The sequence below is a fragment of the Chionomys nivalis genome, chromosome 8, assembly GCF_950005125.1.
Source record: "Chionomys nivalis chromosome 8, mChiNiv1.1, whole genome shotgun sequence".
In the NCBI taxonomy this organism is placed as follows: Eukaryota; Metazoa; Chordata; class Mammalia; order Rodentia; family Cricetidae; genus Chionomys; species Chionomys nivalis.
Window position 1 is genome coordinate 35,818,519 of NC_080093.1, and position 23,196 is coordinate 35,841,714.

The 23,196-nt window shown below is 40.0% G+C and overlaps 1 protein-coding gene across 15 annotated transcripts in view; it reads right to left on the reverse strand.

Moving 5' to 3' along the window:
* Nucleotides 1–22,663, reverse strand: part of Trpm3 (transient receptor potential cation channel subfamily M member 3) — a 492,783-nt gene extending 470,120 nt beyond the window's left edge. For all 15 annotated transcript variants that reach the window (XM_057778232.1, XM_057778230.1, XM_057778228.1 and 12 more), the window contains exon 1: nt 22,190–22,663. In XM_057778232.1, coding sequence (XP_057634215.1) covers nt 22,190–22,366 — 177 coding nt within the window. In that variant the 5' untranslated portion in view covers nt 22,367–22,663. The remainder of the gene's footprint in view (nt 1–22,189) is intronic.
* Nucleotides 22,664–23,196: the final 533 nt, after the last annotated feature.

The window sequence follows — 23,196 nt, forward strand, 5'->3', positions numbered from 1 at the left end:
GGCTTTTGGGTTTACACCCTCTTGTCAGCAGAACTTCGTAGAATAGAGGTGACTCTACAGTCAACAGCAGGGTCAGTGCAGTATGTCTACTTACCTACGATTAGCCCCTGATTACACCTGGGGCCCTCTCTACAAACTCAACCTCAATCAGACTATAATGAGTTAAAATGAAAGACAACTAAGAAGAAGCTGTAGAAATCAGCAGTTCACAGTGGGAGCCCAGTGGCATCCTAACATTAATTTGTGTGGTGTATGGGAATTGAAGAAACATGATTTGCAATATCAGCTAGACAGAAATCTTTAAAGAAAGACAAAGGAACAGATATGTTCAGGCAAGTCAGCTTGTTAAACATTTACACCGAGGTTCCTGGTTTAAAGGCAATTACTTCCATCTACTCTCCAGTCACTGTTAATACTGCTGGTCAGTAATGGCCATATGCAATGCTGAGTACTTGGCAACACTGAAAGTAAATATATACACTTAAGTGTATGTAGTAACATTGGTCACATGTTTGTATAGTATTTCTGACACCCAGACTTTGTTAACATGTGATCCTGCTCACTCCTCTACACTCAGGATAAGAAAGAAATGGGGTCAGATATCTAATTACATTCTTTCCAGGATTAAAATTCTATACACCACCATTTCTCAGATCACTTATCTGAAGTTGTTTTAAAAAATAACTTATTATGGCACAGTTCTCTAAATATAGGGATCTGTGGGTACATTTAGATGAATATACATATATACGTTATCTCCATATGGACACATATGTATAAATGTATATGTATATAATCCAAACATACATTTATCTGCATATGCATACATATGTACTTGCAGCCACAGACACATGTGAATACATATAGATGGATCTAGATGTTCATAATCTGTCTATAAATAGATATATCATCAAGAGAAAATAAAATACCCCTAGACAAAAAGAAATAAGGGATTCTTAAAGACCAGCCTCATTTCTTCATTGTCAGGAAGTTTTGGTTTCTGGAGGCAGAGGTCAAGTTCAAATTTCAGCTTGGTCATATAGTTTCCTGATTAACCAAGAGTTCCATATTCTAAATAATCTCATTGTCTGAAATATCAACATCAAAAATATTATTCCCTACTATTTCTTGTAAATTTAGAGTAAGGACTTACTGAAATAATATAAATGTATAATATACAATTGACACAAAACAACCATTTCTTCAATGTCAACTGCAAATATCTTAGCTGATTAAAAACATCTAGAATTTCCTTTTCTTCCTCAACAAAATTTTGCAGCTTTAGCTAGTCTTTTTCTCTTAGAAGATAAAAAAAATCATTCCTTATTAACGTAGTCAACAAACATTTATTGTATGTCCACCATGTGTAAATCTCTTGCCTTTGGCACAATAAATGTTCACTAAATACTAGTTATTGTCATTTGACACTGAGTGTATGAAAGGGAACTTAGAGTCATCACACAATTGTAGCAGAGATCTTAGGTTGAGCCTAAGTTACATTTTGTATCCTAGCATGTTCTATAACTCATTCTTTCTTCTTACCAAATTACATATGAATTTAATTTTCCTTTTGGCTCCTTGCTTTCTACTATGTCTAAAACCTAAATGTGCCTTCCTTCCGGTTGTGTATCTACCTGAAGCTCATCTGCTATGTTCTTTTCTTTTGCTTTTCCTCTTAAAATACTACACTCCCTCCCTCTTCTTCCTGCTATTTCAATTAATGAGGCATCTGGTGCCTCGAGTATATGTGTTAGGGAATGAACCATGGATAAGACATGATCCTTGCTCTTGGGATCACTTGCTAGTGGTTTTGGTTTATTCACATGTACCCACCACATTATTCCTCAATCAATTAACCTTGACCATGGAAATTGCTCATCTTGTCTTGGTCATCATTCGTTTCCTCTCTCTATAGATACTGACATGAAAAAAATAGTCAAAAGTAGTTAGAAAAATTATATGACTAGGGAGAGATTTGAATTTCATTTATATGTATAACTGAAGACTGAGATATAAGAGTGAAATATAGAATGTAGTTGGGTAGGCTAAGTAATTCCCAAAGAATCTGATTCATACTCAGCCAAGGAACCCTAAGCTTTGGAACATGGTTACATTGTGGAGGGTGAACCTCCAAAAACAGCTCTCCTACAATGGGCCCAGGAGTTTCACCTAATTTCTTCAAGGTAACAAACACCCCAGCACCACTTTCCTCAAGGAAGAGCGCAGTCAAAGGGCTCTTTGTGAGCCTTTTGTCCCAGTTTCAGGACTAGTTTAATATTCAAAGGGCAAATGTGTCCTCTTCACTTTAGAAAGGTTGGCGTTTAAATACAATTTAGGTCATTGGCTCCTGTGACAGCATTTCCCTAGTGAGGAAGCTGCATTTAAGCCTCTTCTCTTGTATTATTGATAACAAAACTGGTAAAGGCCCGAGGAAGCCAACAGCTTTCTCTCAGGGCAGTTCAGAAGAAGCAATTAAATCCAAACTCTATTCCATTTTCCCTCTTTAGGGGAATATGTCTGTGCTCTGAACACCAAATCTGTGAAAGCCGAGTGCCAGCATGAATTTTTCTTTTCAAATACGTTTCAAACTTTCACTCCACAACAATGACATGATGGACACATTACATTTTGGTTAGCAACGTAATTATTTCTGTCATGGTTGAAAACGGATTATTTTCTTCACAAAGCAAACAAATTCATCCTTTATGCTTCTAATTCCCCTGAGTTGAGCAACTCAACGTGCCCTTGAGGTACCATTGTTTCTCTTCATGTCTAACTCCCCTTGAGATTCTGAGAGCCAGGGTTGGGGTTCCTTTATTACTGTGTGCCCATGCCTAGTCCAAACTGTGCCACATGAATGATCTCTGTAAATATTTGTTGAACATACTTTCCCTAAAGAGTATTTCAGAATGTTTAAAAAATGCAAATGAAAACTACTGAGCAATGTACACAAAACCCTTCCCCACTTCCCTCCCAGCTTCTGCCACAGTGTCAACTTCCTCAATTACAGGAACATCTGGAAGCCACCCAGTGGGCCATCCATTCACACCACAATACCTTTCTACAAAACTTTTGTTTCTATCTAGAATGATTTTCCCCTGTCTTTTAAGATTTGGACAAATCAGGGCTTGGGCATATCTCAGTATAGTAGAGTGTTAACTTAGACTGTGTGAGGCATTGCCTTGAGTATCTACAGATGTAGAAAGAACAACAGAGTAGATATGACAGCACATACCTGTAATCCCAGAATTTGGGAATCAGAGGCGGGAAAATTACTGGTCTGCATAGTAAAACTCTGCATTGGAAATAAAACTATGCATAAAAATTCCTTGTCTAACACCTGGACAGGCCCTTAATGGGAACTGTTTTTCTCAGGGAAAATGAGCTGTTTTACAACCGTTTGTCTCACAACACCTGGTGTCTTGGCATGTTTTTTCTGTTATTTTTTTTTGTTAGAAATGCTATCGTGAATTCTTTCTGTACTTATACCATGAGTTTTCAAGTTCTAGACTTTAGAGATTATGACATTTTCATCTTCATGGTCCTGATGCACGTGGGCCTTGGTTCATCGGAGATCCTCACAACTATGTATTGAATTAATAAGATTCTAGTTTTGAGAAGGGCACAGATGCTGCTCTTGCCGGATAAACCTGTGCAGTTAACTTCTCATGTCTGTACCTCCCCGTCTATGAACTCCACTACCTGTGGCCTGAAAATAGTCAGGGGGGGAAATTGCTGTCTTTCCTTTCTAAATACAGACTGTTTTTCTGACAGTGAATCTCTCGATAATGTGGAATGGCAACCCTTCACACAATGCTTGCCATGCATCAGGTATTCTGAGTCAGAGATGACTTAGGGTGTATGGGAGGGGTGGGAAGCTTATGTGAGTGCGCTAGCCAGTCTTATAGAAATGACTTGACTGGCCTGAAACCAATCTTTCATAGAATATGAGGGGATGATATCACAAGCTTCCTTCCTTATAGCATTTATATTTAACAGAATTTATAGGCACAGTTATAAAAGTTTAACCCAGGAATTGATTTTTAGTTTTACATAAAACCATCACCTCAAATCCTCTTTGGAGATGGATAACAGCTGTGGTCACTTTTGAACACCCACCTCTAAACTCCAGCGAATCTTCTCAAATACTACTTTCGTTTTTCTCACCGGAATCCTGATTGTAACCAAAGTAGATGCCCCTAATAATTTTTCTTGATAAAATGAATATTATTAAAAATGTGGTGGTGTCTTCTCCCTTAATAGCCCAGCATCCCGAGGAAACTAAGCTTTCAACACGGCTGAGGCCAGAACACAGCTATCTGCTTAAGAAGTCTGTCAAATACGGATTGTGGCTTCAGACGCATGCGTCGAGGAATCAGTGGTCAAATACTGACAGAGTAGTGACTGATGATATTTAAAATTTATTTATAGTGGGCTTAAAAACAAAATCCTGGCTCAAGAACAAAAATCCTTCTAATTACAGTGACCCAAAACAAATATGGAGGAAGAAAAGGATTCACTAAGTCTTCAGCATCACTCTGGTGGTCCAACTGTAACAGCTTAAATGAGTAGATGTAACAAGAATGAGCAGACAGCATGCTCCCACAGATGAAGCCGGGTATAATTTTTTTTTTTATTGAAAAAAAAAAAGAAGCCGGGTATAATTATTTTACTAGTATTTATTTCTGGTAGATAGCATAGTATGTCCCTGCATAAGATATTCCTGGTAAGGTCAGTGTTAAGTAGGACTCTGAGCATTAATTAACAACAGCCTATGCTCTCTGCATCAGTTACTTTTCTTGTTGTGACAATATACCTGGGAACAGCGAAGTGAGCAACTGAAGAAAAAAAGGGGTTATGTTGGCTCAAAGATTGGGGCAGGAAAGTCAGGGTGGCAGGAGTATGAGATGCCTTTCATGACCTCAAACCAGTGCCACAGGGATAACATCGTCAATTTCTGCTGCCAGCTTGAGATGTTGCCTGAATCCCTTGGCTCACAATTGTAATGGTCTCCATGTATTTTGTACATTGACCCAGAAGCAACACTTCCCTAGATGTTTGTTTTTAATCAGAGAATTCCTGATTCTAAGTTTACATCCTCTGTTTGCAAATGGATTTGCATTTGCAAAAGTTAGAACCTTAAAGCAAGCTTTCAATTTTAGAAGTAGAGGAGCAGAGGAAAATGTATTTCTGTAAGCTGGAGGCCAGCCTGGACAACATAGTGACTTTCAGTCTAGACAAGGATACTTAATGAGACCCTGCCTCAAACACGCAAGCAAAAACAACAGAAAAGTTGAAGCCTTTTATTAGGAGAGTCTTGCCCTCGATGTGTCTTTCTTGTTGACCCAGAGAAAAGCACGAGCTTCCTCTTTAACAATTGCAGGTGGTTCCTCGGCACTCTGCTTGTCCTCCAATGTTAATCTTGCTGCCACTATTTTCAACTTTCACAGTTTTGAAATCTTTCAGCATTTCTTACTGTTCTCACTCCCTTACTGTAGACCCGGGTAACAGCCATGAACAGCAGCCATGCTACCATCTGAATGCTGTAGGCAGAGACTACTTTTTTGTTTTCCAGCCGCTCAGATCCGAATATTCACACAGAAACTATACTAATTGCAACACTGTTTGGCCAATAGCCTATGCATATTTCTAGCTAACTCTTACGTCTTAAATTAACCCATTTCTATAATTTGTGAATTACTATGAGGCTGTGGCCTACTGGCAAAATTCTGACTGGTGGCTAGTATCTTTCTCCTTCAGCAGCTACACGGCGTCTCCTTAACTCCACCTACTTTCTCTCTGTGTCTCTGTTTGGATTTCCCACCTGGCTTTACTCTATTAAACCATTGGTCGAAACAGCTTCTTTAATAACCAATGGTAATAAAACATATTCATAGCATACAGAGGGGCTTAGGTGTGAAATTCAGGCTTTCCTTAAAAGAATGAACAATGCCCCCTTATTTATAGTTTATAGCACTATTTCAGAACAGCAGACAAATACGGAATACTTTTTCTCAGGTGCCAGATGCTTTCCCAAAACTGCACATGTCCTCCTCTGTCTCTCATGATTTCTCCTGATCACAGTGCCAAGTAATTCATATTCTTACTTCACTACATCATTTTAGCCCCTCTCACTCTCACATTCCTCGTCTGAAAACTGATATGGTAAAACTTTATTACTAGGATGAAATAAAATGTATATGATGTCTTGGTGTTTAGTCACAATAATTAAGCAAATGTTCATTTTTCGCTCCTTTCCTTAGTCAAACCCATAACGTTTTCTAGCTGTTGTTTCTTTTAAAAATTAGCATAAGAAGATCACTATATTAGCCATTAGTGAATTATAAATTATAACCCCTGAGAGGCATGACTGCACGGAGTGAATAGATAGATAAATTTATTTATATCATATGAGTGTACAGCAATCTCATTATGAGAGTGTAAAATATTATTATTATTATTGTTATTGAAGACTTATCCAGTTGTTTTTATTAATGTCAAATATTTATACCCTATAACTACAATCACATCCCTAAAGCCACCAAGACAAATGAATGCATATGTCCACAAGTATGTCCACAGCAACTACCACTATGGGACCCATAAAGAGAAATAAAACAAATGCCCATTTAGAGACAATTGAGAGACCTTGTATGGTATACTCATGTATCTTAGAATGAAAAGAAAAACAAAATGAATGAATTTCAGAAATATTGAGTGGAAGAAGCTTGAGGCAAAATATAATTGGTAAGACTCAACTCAATACAAAATTGAAGACAAAGTAAAACTGACGTAGAGAGTGCCTTGGATTGCATATCTATGTGATGACAAGGGCCAGGAACAGTCACCGAGAGGCTCAAGAAAAGAGAAAGCACCTGTGAGACACAAAGCCAACCGAAAAGGAAAATTCAAAACAGGAACTAGTGATCAGGAGAAAGAAGACTTGGCGAAAAGGAGGTTTAAGCCCTCACTGCTCAGTGTACTGGCAATGTGAGGTAATTACTTTGGGACTGGCTAGTTTGTATGCTGCCACTGGGATCTGTGTTACAGGGATGAGCCCTAATTTCCTGCTACTGGGCTTAGGTTTGGTTAAGAGAGAGAAATAATGCATTCTGGTGACAAGGTCAGAGAGAGATACTCTAGAAAGTATCAAAGGCCACTTCCTGCTGAACCATTGTCATCTAGAAGAATTGACTATCCCTGAGAGGTGGCAGATCCTACAAGCAAGAAATAATTTAAGATGTTAGAACAAAATAATACACAGAATGCTTAAAATGCAGGTGCATCTATATGCACACCCTCATAAGAACGTTAGAAATCTAACAGTGGTTACCCTAGGCCCACAGCATTGATGGTAGAGCCAGCATTAATGTGCTTTGGCAAGAGTGGTCACATAGTGACTGCAGCTGTGAAAATTATTAAGGTTATGGTAAAAATTCATAAATAATGCTCAGTGTAAGTTATATCTTGTGTCAGGAAAGTTTTCCTCATCATGCTCCAGTAGCACCTTTATGGGTTACCTGTTGGATGCATTCAGATGTGACTGGAGGTTGTCCATCCCAGAGAATCAGTTCAGAACTCAAGAACCGCAGGTATGGAATACACCTGCTTGTTGACAGGTGACCCATGTGAAGACACACCTCCCTTCTAGCTCCATGACAAAAGCTAAGCATACCCATTCTTCCCTTTGCCTCACATTTCAGAGAGTTCCAGAGCAAAAGGAAGTTATTCTCGCCGTGATGCTTGTTGACTGTAATTCTCCGAAGGTCATTATCACCCTGGACAAGGCACTTTAAGAATGCATAGATACAACAAGATTCTTACTTCTTCAGGAAGCGGTTTGGAAAAGTCGTTTGGATATGGCAAATGAGTTTGCCCGGGGCACAAAAATAAAAATTAAATAAGAAAAAAAGAAAAGGAAAAAAAAAAAAAAGCTCAGTGAAGCCTCCCTCCCACAGTGTAACCGTCTCAAGAGCATCCCGCTGCTGCTGAACAGTTCCCACATTAAATGACTAATGAATTTGGGTTCGCCCCTGCATTTGCACAGCTGGGGGAAGCGGCGCTATCTACAAAGCTTTGAGGCAGAGGGTGAGGAGGTGGCAGCATTGCACTTCAACTGAGCAGCCTAAACTAGGCAGTCTGCTGAGTGAGTACGAGCTGTACAGCCCAAGTAATGCACACCCAATACCCTCTGCAGAAGCAGCCCCCAGCTTCCTGTGGCTCCCTCCCTGCAAGGCAGCCCTCAGCACTTACATGCATGCCTGCTCCCCTTCTGAAAGTGCCTCCCTGTGGGGCACACTGTCCTTGACAGTGTTCCCTGTCCTACCACTTTTCATGAAACTCTATTTACCCACAGTGTCCTTTCTGCCTCATCTTTCCACACCTGTCATTTTCCACCAGATGTTGCCTTTCCTAAAAAGGCCTGCCTATCTTTCTTGGCTGTGTTTGGTGTTTGCATCTGTCCTCGGTGTCCTTCTCTGTCTCCCTATTGCCATCATTAGCTATTCTTGATCAAAGGATTAGTGATTTTCATCTTAGAATTTCTAATACAAGCACAATTTCTGACACAATGCAGGAGATTATTGTAGCATAAACAGTGTGGACGGAATACAAAAGTGATTGGGGAGAAAAGACGGTTTCATAGACTTTGTGTTGATGCATGAATCGGTGTGTGAAAACAAAAACAATATACACATTTGAATATTAAATTTGTATGAACTTCAGGCCTTCAGTGAACTCTGGTCAACTTTGATTAACATATTAATAATCTATTGTATACTGAACAACTTTGTATGCTAATTTCGTATTAATTAAAATGTCATAAAACCTTATTTGTATTCAGTTGACTATTATATGACTTCTAAACAATGAGTCATAAACAAAATAAGCTGTTGTGCTTTTTATTTCTTCAAGAATACAGATTTGGGATGGTAAATTTTAGTCAGCTGGAAGATCACAGTGAGATTCCTGCAGAGGAGTAACTGAGTGGTCAGATCAAGGAATGGAACTCCAAGATCACTTAGAATGTGGTGCCTTAGCAAGTTTTAGTAGATTGGAGAGGAAGAGAAAAAAATTAGGCTCCAAAGGAAAGTATAGAGATAGAGCAGGAGAAGCAGAACTGGGAGCCTATGGACCCCGTAACCAAGAAGACTGATACTAACAAGAAGGTTAGGCAGCACTTCCTTTCAAGTTACTGGATATGCTAAAGCTTAATTATTGAAGAAAATTTCCATTTACATTAGCAGGAGTAATTAACAGTGACCTATATGATGGTTAATATGTGTCAGCACGTCTGGGCCATGGTGTCCAGGTATTTGGATTTACTGAAACATTCTGGATATTTCTATGAGAGTGCTTTTAGATGTGGTCTACACTTAAATCATGAGGTTTTGAGTAAGACATATTACACTCCCTAATGTGGAGTTGAGGGCCAGATGTCAAAAGTAGACCAATCTCCTCTAAGTCAGGAAGAATCCCTCTTCATGACTTCTGAAGCACCAACTTTTCCCAGTTCCAAAGTGACTCTAGCTTGGCCTCTCCTGAGTCTGCACTTGCTGGCTTCCCCTGAAACTCTGAAGGTTTCAGACTTGCCAGCCTCTGAGAGCGAAGGAGCCAATATTTACAAATGATGCATTCTTCCTCTAACTCATGTGCACTTACAGACACACATGCATGTAGACATACATAAGCATATATGTGTTCACCATATTGGTGTATTTCTCTGGGCAACACTAACACAATATACAGAGACTAACAGTGAAAACAAGTTGCACACAAATAACGTGGATTCCACAAGTAGAAAATTATCCAACAGACATGTTCAATTTTGTTCATTCTCACTGTGCCATTTCTACTTTATTAGGGTGAAAGGAATAATTTGTATTTACTGAATAGAGATCACGGTCTATACCAACACTAAATGTATTAATTTTAGAACTATTCAACCCATCACTTTAATTTATAACAATGGAAGACTTTTAATTTGTGTCTGGCCCACGATCATTTTGAGAACATGCCTAAATGATTTCTGTGTTTCCATTATAGGTTCACAAGAGAACTCTTACATGCTATTTAGACCTTAGATAAAGGAAGGGATTCAGAGAGGCTTTAGGTAAGATTCAGAAGAGCACAGGGAGCCAGAAAAGCCCACTAACATGAGGCTGAGCTTCTCTAACCCATAACATTCTCATCCAAAAAGGGAAGTGACCAGACCTACTGTAGTTGTTCAGAAGATTATGCCCAATGTTCTGTGAAATGCATTTCATTTTTTATACAGCAAAATACCCAGCAAACTGAAAAGAACTTTTAAAATGTTGAATCGTTAATATTTTACCTTCAGTTCTTGGACATTTCAATATAATCTCTGAATAATGACATCTGTGGAAGAACTGAGAGTATATAATTTAAAGAGAAAGAACAAGTGTTTTGTCCATCATGAGACAGTTATTCCACAACCTACTGACCCCAATAAGCATATAACCATGACGGTGGACAAATGGACTCTCTCAGCTGCTTTACAAATGAGGGAATGCTATAATATTGCCGTCACCCTTCTGTAATTAAAACACATTAGAGCAGGGATTTTGTTTGGCGTAAACCTATGCAGACGTGGTGCATGCTGTCGCAGTCTCTGTGAGTCTCTATCCCCCAGTTCTGCTGTGTGTAGAAGACATTATTTCCCTGGAGGCATCTATCACTTCTGCCTTTTACCATACTTCCCATTCCACTTCTGCATAGACCCCCTCTGCCTCATACTCACTTTCTGCACGTTGTCCAGTCATGGGTCATTGTGTAAAAAGGAAGTAGACACAAATTCCCACCCTAGCCAAGAAGCTATTTACAACTGATACCTCTTGGGAAAGGGAAAATCAGTTTCTGCACTGGAGTGGCACTGGGTATAAGCCCCACTCCAGAGCAAGCCCCATGCCCAGTAGTTGGCCAACACAAAACAAACTTCGAAATTGTGTGTGGAGCAGATGGGAGATGCTGGTTGGGGTTGTTTCATTTTGGCATTTTTTTTTTTTTTTGCTCTATTGGTTTTTTTTGTTTGTGGTTTTTTTTTTTTTTTGAGAGATAGAATATGAGGTTGGATAGGAAGGTGGGGAGATCTGGAAAGAGCTGGGGGAAGGGAAAACAGGATCAAAATATATTATATGAAAATATTAAATTAAAAAGAAGCATCCAATTAAAAATGTTAGAGCAAGAAGTGACCTTATGTCATGGATGACAAACTATGGTCTACAGACCTGTCTGCAACTGGTAAGCCAAAAAATACTTCATTTTTGCATTTAAAATGCTTATAAATAATAGCAATAAGTAATGTTGGGTAGATTTGAGAGTAGATGAGATGTAAATTTCTGTGCTCATGAATGGTTTACTGGAACACATCTCCACTCATTTGTTATGTCCTATCTCATGGCTGATGCTGGGCCACAGTGTAAGGGAGTGGCTTGTCACAATACACAGTTGATCGCCTACAAACACTTTTACCAGAGACTATCCGACCCACAAAGCCTAAAAAATTGATAATCCGTCTTTTCACAGGAAAAAAATTCACCGGCTCTGATGTAACCCAAACTTCTCACTACAGGCGATACCTGAGACACCAAAGGTAAAACTCTTCTTGACAACTCAACGCTAGTTCTAATTGACTTCTCTAATTTGGTTTAATGTCCATTTATCATTCTGAAGTTAATGACCAAAACTTAGCTCTTACATCTATCTATAGCAATCTTTAAGTTAAATTAGATAGACACCCACGTAGCTCCCTGATTAATCTCATATCCTTGCTCATGTGATCTAATGCCATGCAAAAAAAAATCATATTGAAGTAGAATGCCCTCATGTAGTCATTGAAATGAATTTTGTGCAGCATTTTCTTTGACAGTTCTAAGAAGATACTATTATATTATAGGATAAAACAATGATATAATATAAATATTTTGCTGGACACATCAGTCAAACTGGCATATATGCTCTGATTTTATTTTGTAAAGTCACACTATGGAATACTTACTTTCTCAGAAATTGGCCACATTCTCTTTTCTTTACAAGTTGTGACTGACAATAAGATGAGGGGACGATTTTAGTGTTTCTATATTTGGCAAATAGTACTTGACCAGTTAATCCTCCCAACATAAGCTGAATTTCAGACTTTCATAAAGCAGAAAAGCATATCCAAAGTCGGAGCATCCCTTTCTCAAGAGCAAATACCTCTTGAGTCTAGAAAATTCAAATGACCTAACTGAGACTTAAAAGACCCGTCTTCAAAATGGCACTGTACAGAAGCTATCGTCACCTTGGAATGATGTTTCACTTCAAATTTATTTGTCAATGTGTGGAGACATTTTCAATTGGCACTGCAAAGGCCCTGGTTTGTATACATGGCACATGGAAACCAAAGGCACTGCGACAAGTGTCTCAGCACAGAGGACTACAAGTTCAGGACATCAGTAGTGCTCAGGTTGTAAGGACGTGCTCAAAGCATTCAACACTTCTGCAAATGTAACTGCTAGATCCCACATGGTCCAGTCATCATTCAAGCCACCGTAGAGCAAGTACTTATCTGACAGCTCCATTTCCATCCAACAAGAAGAAGACAGAGATAATGCCAGCGATAATTGCATACCGTTCATCCAGTCCCATGTGTGACTGGCTTTAACCAAAAACAGTGGGATTATTTCCTAAGGACTTTAATCTCTTCCCTGAAGTAGTTATTTTCGTCTATGTTTTCCTTTATTGTAATCATAAAAACCTAGATTTCTACTTGACATTGATATATAATAATTCATGTAGTAAAAGAGCCCAATGCAATCAGAAAAGTAAATTCCAAATCACATGTACATTAAATAGCCAAACATTTCAATAGGACAGCACCAATGTTGTTATCTCTAGATATTTGCCAGATGCACAGTTAAAGGTAAATCAGGAGTTAAAGGTAAATTTAATATTACTTTCTTTCGTTAACAGTGTAACCCGGCCAAGAACATTATTAAAGGAAATAAGTTCTAATAGCTTACTAAATGAAAGAGTACACTTAGTCTAACACAATCAATAAATGAGGTGATTTCATTTCTCACTTTTCTTTCCATAAATATTATTAAAACAGGTACCTCGTCTGAACTACTTAGTGTCTTCTTGAGTTCAAAGTCAATTCAAAACAATTTCGTGTTGCCTTTACTAAGAACTGGGCTCATTGCTGATTTAATTATTTAATCTTCCAATGTAGGGGACACATAAATATTCTTTGAAAATATTATTTAATTGTCCAAAATAGTAAGGTACTGTAATGCCATTTCATCTTCTAAGTTGTAGCATCATATGCCTGAATCCAGTCCATGACTTCATTTCCTCCAACTGTTACTTGTGCAAGCATAGCTCATTTCACACCTACTGTGTCCCGGGTTCTCTCCTAAATGTTCCTGTACCAAACTGAATGAAATAGGATTCCTGACTTCAAGACAAATTCCACTGTTGGCTTGGGTGGGGAGAAGGAACAGTAGTTAATTTTACAAACATGCAAAGGAGAGCTACATCTTGCTTCCTTAGAGACCCAGGAGATGGGTTTCTGAGCTCACTTTGCTCTGCTAAGTTGAGCATTTAAGAATGGACGAAGTGGGTGAGAAGAAGGTGTGGTTCGGATTTTCCAGGTATGGAAATCACCACTTTCCATAAAGACCAGCTTTAAAGAGCTCTACAATTGGAGCAAAATATAAAGTCAGAAAAGACGAAGAGGCCAGGTCATGGGATGACCTTACTTACTGGGTCAAGAAGTTCAGATTTTATTCTACAGGACATGGAGAACTGTCAAAGAACATCAGATACAGACACAACCCAGCTTTAGCTCACTTGCTTTTCAAGTGGTCCATTCTGGAGGGTGTGGGAAGGAATGATTTCAGGTAAACAAGACTGTAGATGGTTATAGTATTTTAGGCCTAAGGAACAGAGAGGCCAAATTTGGGAACTAGGAATAGACAGAAGGGGGCGGATTGGAGACAGGAGAAAATCTGGCAGGACTAATTGTCAGATTATGTAAGGATAAAACAAAGCAAGGCAGGAAAGGCATCAACCTTGATTTTCTAGTTGGAGTAATCTGGTTAATGAGTGACTCTAGCAAGCAGGAGGAAACCCAAGACACAGGAGGCTCTGGAAGACTCATCTAATTCAGCAAGGGCCATGGGAATAGGCAGAAGTCACAGAGCTAGGATACTTTCTTTAAGGTTTCTCTGTCATCCTCCATGAGAGCCTATAGCATCTCAAGTAAGAAGAATTCGATTAAAGTGCTGTCATCTCTTCTAACCCCGAATGCCATGAATGGATTATACCCTTCCTCTCAGTATGCAAATTAGGTTTCCTGCATGACCCCTTAAGAAACAAGTGTAAAAGTCCTTTAGTGCCCTGTGAGCTCAAGAAATGACAAGATGTGGATGAAGGATGAGCCTACATAGATGTATAGAAATACGGTAAGCGCTCAGGTTTTAATGATAAAATCGGATACTGAGGTGCAGTCCTGCCAGAGGCATAATTTAATGAGCCAATGTCTCTTCACTGACATGTCATACTTCAAAAGGGAAGAGTTTCCAATTTTATTATGCATAAAATTGAGAGTGAAATGCAAATTCTCAAGGTCCTCCCCCCAGCATTGTAACCTGGGCAGAATATTTAGAACTGTATCTATCACAGACAGTCTTGGACCTCATTGAGAAATATCCCTTCAAGAGCTCATTGTGTGGGAGGAACAGCCTCCTCCTCCCTCTTTCCCGCCCGTTTCCCCTTCCTCCCCTGCTTCCTCTCATCTTCCCTACCTTTCTTCCCATCTCTTTCTTTCCTTTCTTACTGCCTTAACTCATCCAGGATCTATTTATGGATAATGTATCTACAGTTACATCAAATCTGGAAATAACTTTATTTCTAGGAAAAGGAATAGAGTAGATCAATAATGTTCCCAAACTATAATTCTTAGGTCTATGTGTCTGAAAATGAAATAGAGCAGAGCCGACAGTTGGAACAGAATCCCCAAATGCACTGATATACAAACTTCATGTGTTATAATGATCTCCCTTGAATGACCAGAGTCAAATAAGATGCTCAGGAAAAAAAAAAGACAGTTTTGTTTAGCTCTTCTCTCCCACATATAGTATTTAATACAAGGCATCGCTTAAAAGTTCCATGTATGGATTTAATCTTAAATCAGAATATGCTTTTTCAAGCAGAAGTGTGGAGTGTTCTCTTCTGCCCCAAGCCTGTCTAGAATCCCTGGATGGTTTGGTGACTGTTATGTGGATCAAGTAGAAGGCTGAAGCCTCTTGCATTGTGTGAATCAGTTATGGCTGCCCTTCTGGGGTGCTATCAAATACAATTTCATTCTAAGAGCCCTATAGAATGTGCATCGCAACCCTCAAATCCTACAAGAATGTAGCAGAATCCCAATTACTAATACTGTCTTCGGGAGCTCTGCTCATAACCGTATCTCAAATAAATTCAAGAAGACATAAAGTGTAAACTCTGACTTACATGACTCAACCATATGAAAGAGACGAGAGAAAAATGATCGCATAAATAAGCAGAAAATTAAAGGAGTGAGGACAAACATCTCTTCAGATTACAGTGCTGCGTTATCTACAACCCAAAGCAGGGCAGCTGAGCTCAATTTATTTCTCTCTGTACATGGTATTTCATGATTACATTTTGAAAGCCTGTGAACTGTTTACTTCAAACCCTTTCCTTCCACTGTTGACTAACACAAAATCTGTTCAGCCCAGATGCCAGCACACGACAGGCCACTAAAGGAATCTTCCCTCCGGTTCTGCTTCCCTCAACGTGGGCTCCATTCTTAGAAGAATTGCGGGCATCAGGCTCCCTGGGAGAGGTGGTTAAAATGTAGATTACTGGGCCCAGAACTGGGTAAAGTGCAAATTCTGGATCTCTGCCTAGTTACTAAATCAATAACTGTGAGATGAGGCTGAGAAACCAGATAATGGTTAATAGTCTTAAGGCTTCATGTATCTTTCACCGTTGATTCATTTTTCTGATTATTCAACACACATTTATTGAATATTTAGGATTAAAAGAGTTATTCATATCAGATGATGGAACAGAAAGATGTAATCTAGCTGTCTGGCATTCTGGGGCTAGCTGAGGTTACACCAACAGCCAGGAGAGGTAGGCCTGGAAGCCCCACTGCAGAGGCAGGAAGTCACCACAAAAGGCAGAGACAGAGCTTGGCAGGAACATTGCTGTGACCCCATGCTTCCCTGAGTGAGGTGGCCCTGGACTTGGACATCTCAACTATTTCCTCCCTTATCCCCATGACCACACATTTTCATTCTTCTGTCCACAATAGAGGAGACAGAACTTTCCAGAGCAAAAAGAAGATTTCTTCTGGCCTCAGAAATTCTCCTCAGGCTGTCTGGGAACATTTCACAAAAAGCCAAGTCACGTGGTGCAGGGTGCAGCCTGAGTGGAGGCCACAGTCTGAAGCACATCAGACAATTTCCAGAGTTTTCAGTCTGGCCACAGTCTTCTTCCTCACTTTTTTCTTAAAGGAATTGGAAGCTGATACTCCATGAAATGGAAATACACAGGTTTCTTTGTGTGTAGCATTAAAATTCTGTTTAATATCACACCTTATTTTCCTAAATATAGTTATTCTTTATGTTTCCTATCTTTAAGCCTCTTAGAGGCCTTGATCCATAGCCAGGTCCCTGAACTCACTAGCCATAATTTGCATCATGTATAGATTAATGAAGAGTGGTGTGTTTCATTGCTGGTTTGAAGTTAACAGCTGATAGGTATTGTGGTTTAGTTGTGACCTGCCCTTACTAACCAAAAACCTGGGGTTTGCTTCTTATTCTACTTCTCATAGAAAGGTTTGAGTTGTATTTGGTATTTGAAGACTTTTGAAAGTCATCCACTTAAAATACCGATTGAAAGTTGGGTGTGGTGGCTCATGCCTGTCACCCTAGCATTTGAAGGTTAAGGTAGGATGATTGCCCCATGTCTGAGTCCAGTGTCAGATTGAGATCTCCTTTCAAAAACATAGCAATAAAAGAAATTAATCTCCATGTAACTGTTGAGAACTTGAGAGCACTAAGGAGTAGTTGTTTTCTGGAAGGACCATTGACTGTACAGTATACTGTAAATCTTTGTTCAGTAAGATCTTGCTTTGTCTCACGAACAGTATGATGAGCATAGGATAATTTTATAAGGAAATACAGGACATAAAACTTCAACCCTTATCTCCTAGCAGAATCACTGCTCTTCCAGGTAATTCCCTTTAGCTATCTAGGTAATATTAATTAATTCTAATACATAAAAGTCAGAAAGGAGAGAAAAATAGAACAAGTATTAGCTGAAGTCCAAGAGACTGGGCTGCAAGGCGGGGGCATTAAGTGGTGAAATAATACATAGTTTAATGAGATTGGTGACATTATATTATAGTTAATAACATGGACATGATGCCACTATAAGCATGTATCATTTATTTCAAAGTTGTCTGGATCAGTGGGACCCACACTCAGTGAGATGAGTGAGACAAAAAAGCACAGTGCTGACTTCTGTCCTAACTAGTCAGAGGTGACTTACCTTTCTAGCTCATCAAGAGGTTCACAAGGTAGCTCCTCCCTTCATTCTTAGAACCTTTGTTCTTAGGTCCAGGGGGCTTCCATTCAATTAGATAGCAAAGATAGAAATTCTTGACTAAAAGATTATTCTAGGTTCTTCCCAAAGACATCAATAATCAATACAACATGCCCCTATTTCATTTATTTCTATTGCTTTGGTCCTAGCCCAGGTTCTTAGAAATTCTTCGGGTCTCTAATCTAAGCATTCATCTTCCACTTAACCATGTCTTACCAAGGCTAGACCCTACAGCCAGGGTGAGTGTACAATACTGAATCTGGAAGTAACTTCACCACAAATATTAACTATACCTATCTGTTTTGGGATAATAGTCTAAAGCATTTTTTTTAGTAGACAAGACCCTATATCTGCCTTGAGTCTCACTATTTATTGTTACATTTCTGTTTTCAGTTAGAATATCCAATCCTTTGAGCCCAGATATAGTGTGCTCTTCTATTCCCAGGGAGCATGTAGGTCTCTCCATAGGGAGTTATCATGGGACCTATTCAAGACTGGAATCCTTCATTTTAAAAAGAACTCCATGTTCCAAGGAAACTATGTAGCCTCAAGGTCACAGAGCTGGTTAGAAAGAAAATGGAAATTGGAAAAAGTGGTTAGACTTACCTTTCCCAAATATAATTTAATAAATGTGTTTAAAAGATTTAAGCCAAAAATGATACTGCAATGCCTTTTATCCCAACACTTGGGAGGGAGGCTGAGGCAGGAGGATCTCTGTGACTTTGAGGTCAGCCAGGGTGACAAGTGAGTTCCAGGACAGCTAGGGTTATATAGAGAGACCCTGTCTCAAAAAAATAGAAGAGAAAGAGAGAGATTTTTATTTCCATGTGTGTGTGTATGCATGTGTATGTGTGTGAGTGTGTGAGTGTGTGTGTGTGTGTGTGTGTGTGTGTGTGTGTGTGTGATATATCTATGGGTGCTCATAGATGCCAAAAGAAGGCATTGGATCCTTAGGGTCTGGAGTTGGAGGCATTTGTAAGACTACCAACAAGAGTGTTAGGAACCAAACACTGACCCTCTGGAATAGCAGCAAGTACTCTTAACTACACTGATCCCTCTTTTTATACTATTTTGACATTGCTCACTCAAATCATAGCATTGTTCAATATAAAGTATCCAAAGTCTTTAGGGTCATACTGATCAGATGCTTTTGATTATCAAATTGACATAAATGTGTTTATTCAAAGTGTGTTACATAGCTCTTCCTTTCGCTCCAATGCAACCCATTTTTCAGAAGCCTTCCCTTCAAAAAGTCTGCCAAGACTTCACTTCTAAGAAAATTCTTTGTCCTAAAAATATTCTTCAAACTCAACACAAGTTACCAAAATGAAATCTCCTAAATAAAACAATGGCAGAGATAGACCTGATAATGAATATGAAATATGCTAAGAACATTCTGTCACTGAAACAAAATTCACATTTTGGGTGTGTGATTAATGGCAGGATGAAGCCTTGAACCACATAAGAATGAAGCCCACTATAGCAGATGAGAAGTCGCCTGAGAAGGGTCCCATCTAAAAGGCAACCATTTCAAAGCAGGCTCTGTCTTTTGACTACCATCTCCCTGTGCCTGACCAGACATTCATTTCCAAGTGCTATTTCCAAACAAAGCTCCAAATGTAGAGTGAGGGTCAGTTGGCATGTTCAAAATTTGCTTTGGGATGGACAGAACAAAGAATGAAATGTTTTCAGGAAGAATTATAAGTGCATTCTAACACTTGCTGGTTTTAATTCATGTTTCAAGACGGTCTTCTCCCCCTGATTCCTTAGCACCCCATTTCTACCAGGACATGGGAAATTAAAAAGAAATTATACACAAAGCCAATTCTGACTGTCCAGATGACACTGAAGTTAGCAAAGTCATACATACATACATGCGCACACATATACATACATACATACATACATACATACATACATACATACATACTCAATATATTTTCATGGGAAGGAACGAGAAGGGAAGTCAGCTTGAAACCAGGCTGTCAGAATTGCTGACTGATCTCATTTAACCAAATTTAATCAGGCCATCATGCCCCACACTGTATATACTGACAAGTCTCAGGACATCAAAGAGGGCAAAGCACATCAGGGCAGTGGGAGGAGAAACAAAAATTACCTGTTGAATGGGCGAATTGTCTGTTAGCTAAGGGTTTCGATAACTCTGGATGTTCAGAGAGTCTATCCATCAAACTAGCATGATGGTGGCAGAGTGGGGGAGGGGGAGTAGAGTCTGAGGCAAAAGGATGTCAGAGAGTAGAAAGTAAGCAAGGGCCTGGGAGAAAAACCATTATTGAATATTTAATGTCTAGCCTGAAACAAGAACATTTAACAAGGACACAAATTATTATTCACGAGCTTTCAGTTTTTCCACAGAAGATAAAAGCAGTGGAAGAATGCATAGGTGCTAAGCAGAGCAAAAATGGGGCAACCGAAACCCAGAGGGGGAAACACACACCATAGTGTTCATATGGATGATTCGTTCGCTCATATTCCAAAGCAGCTGGGCGGTCTAGTGGTGAGCATAGCTGCCTTCCAAAAGAAGTTGGTATTTCTGCCTAAATGTTGCTGAGAGGATTTGGCATCGTTTCATTTTCCTCACAGGATTCTGAAATGTGCTTACTCTCTCAAATCTCATGGGGTAGCTATACTCTCAAACGCACAGATGTCTTTGCAAGCGAAAGCTCTCTAATAAAATGCATCCCCCCTTCAGATGCTGCAATCAGTGGAAGGAAGCTCACTAATGCCCTTTATTAGATGAAGTGTCATCAAGCACCACATTAATAAATGGAATAAATGGAAGGGTGGGGCGGGATGAAATGCAAGCACTGGTCTCCCGGCTGTGCTGTGTATGTGTGCGTGTGTGTTTGTGTATGTGTAATTTTTAAAGACGACAGAGTTCTTCTAAAAATAAGTGATCTATCTCAAATACTAACTTCTTTCCTGGCTTTGGGATGAGTATATTAATAACAGTTTCTATTTTAAAAATGAACACTAATGAATAATACATTGAGTATTCATTAATAATATATACATATATCTGTTAAGACGAGTTAAAAAGCATCACTTTGGGTTCAAGCCAGTGAGTGGCTTTAACTGAAAAGGTAGTTCTTATTGCACATGGGACCATGGAACTTCACTCTCTCAGTCATAGTTAATTTGTCAAAACATTCTTTTTCCTGGTCTTGATTGACTACTAAATCTGGAGGGAAATTCACATTCATTTGTTAATTCTCTGGCCTCATTCTTTTTCATGCCCTATTACACAAGTTGCTCCAATACAGCAAAAGCATGCTTAAGTGTAGAAATCTCTCCCACTCCCTATGCCCCTAAATGCTCTTCCTTCCAAATATTCCTTGGGAAGCAAGTCATTACCATGACAACCATAAGATGGGTTTTGAAGGGCACTTGGGGGCACGCCTAGTGAAAGTTAATACCAGTTTGTGTTTAACAGGGTCAGGGAAACTGAGCCAATGGGTTGTATTTGGCAACAAGGCACCACTTAGCTATTTAGAATTATCCGTCCACACCATACCTAGCTGGAAAAAAAATCAGAGCGATTTATTCAGGGCTGATCCATCATTCCTCCATTGTAGCAAATTCCCTCTGTACTCACAAGTAACTAAACAAAAAGATCATATATAATAGGAAAAGGAGAATTAAGGCTTTGCCTTGCCTGACAAACTTGGATGTGAAGCATTCAGCTGTGCTCAACCCACCCCCAAAGGGTTAACACGATTCCTTTCCTAAGCAATACTTTTCTTCTGCACCTTCACACTTTGTGCCCTTCCCTGTCATGCAGGTGATGAAGGTAGATTCTTAAGGACTCGTGAGGACTTTTTTCTGTCTTTAATACGTTTGCTTCCAGAATCAGGGACACTGTGGGCACAACTAGCAACTGCAGCTCAGGTGTAGTAGGAATCTTTTGTGTAACTCGGAGCTGGAGACTGCTCCCTTCAAATGCATGCGAAACAATACTTTCTCACACACCGACTCCAGTCCAAAGACCAAGAGAGAAATGCTCATGCCTTTAAAAAGTCACTATGTGATAAGGTGCATTCTTTCTTTGTCTATACCTGACTGACCACCTAACCAGGGAGATTTTAGTAGAAGGAGGAGAATCCTTTGTTCTCTCAGGTTCCATTTAAGGAAAAGTGGGTCGAAGGGCTTCCCCAGGGAAAGAAAAGGAGCTCTGGAGCCAAACGCAGACAAGGAAGAGATTTCATGCCCACTATAATTCTCACCCTCCCCCCCGCCCCCCGCAAAGAAGTGAATTAATTCTTTGGCAGACTAATGGTTAAGAAAGGTGGGGGTGCACACAGGTAGCCCCTTTCCTGAGACCATATCTAATTCCCTAGTGTAGCTCAGGCCATCCTCCCGGCTGGGTGGGGGTGGGGTAGGGGTGATGGAAACTCTCTCCAGCCATGGGTAGCACAGGCAGAACTGCATGCATTCGCACGCCCCAAAACTGGCGTCCCAGCCCAAGTGCGAAGTTGGGCGTTTAGACCTGAAAAGCACAGTAAGGGACATTCAAAGCAGCAAGTTACAGTACCTTGAGAAGTCTGACAGATGGGAGAAAGGCTGCGTGGCATAGCTTCCGGATGGTCCAATTTAGGGGTCGAGAAGCATCAGTCTGATTCATGACCCCTTCCAAATTCCACCGGGAAGACCAGAGACTGCAAATCTGGGCAATGCCTAGAAAATAAACGGCCCTCCACGACCCTGGCATCCCATGGTCATCTCCACACCTGCAAATTCCATTAGGGCAGAGGCTTCCTGGAACTTGGGAGTCTAGTCAAGTGGCGTTTCCTGAGCCCCTGAACCTTCTTAAGAAAGCCACCTCCCTGCAGCCGTGCTCATGCATACCAAATGTGGCCGAATGGAGGCACACTGCTTGCTGCTTCGGGGAGGGGATGCTTGATTTCGAAGGAGAGGGACAGCCTGCACAAAACAGCCTGTGGTCGGAGTCAGAGCAGCCTGCTCCAGAATGCGCGCTCCCTCTCCCGCTCTCCTCCCAGCAAACGCAGGTCAGGCGTTGTGGGGGGGACCCGGGCCATTTGCTTTGCTCTCTTGTTTTGGGGGGGAGCCAGGAGGAAAGCAAAAAGGAACAAAAATGAAGCCAGAAGAACTTGTACTTTCTTGCACAAAGCATCTTTGAGGGGCTGTAAACTGGCGCAGGGGGAGGGGTTGGGGCACTGGGAGGGAGAAAGGATGCCTCTGAATGATAAGATAAACGCTTCCTTTTTGATTTGTGTGACATAATAAATTGAGAATTGAGAGCTATCGTAAAATGGATCTACAGTCAAAAGAGATTCCTGCTGTGTTTTGGGATCTTTTATTAACTGTGATTGACAGTCTTCACCCTGATACAAGCACCATATCGATGATAGATGTGCCGAGGCTAAGTCAAACTTGCATTTACACACGCTGGGGATAAGGAGTTATTCCTGTCGTGGAAAGCTGTGCAAAGGAATGCTTTCGTGGCTTACCTTTTTAGCAATAGTAGTTTCTAAATTGGGGGATATCCCCACAAGACAGACTTCTCTTACAACGAAGTTT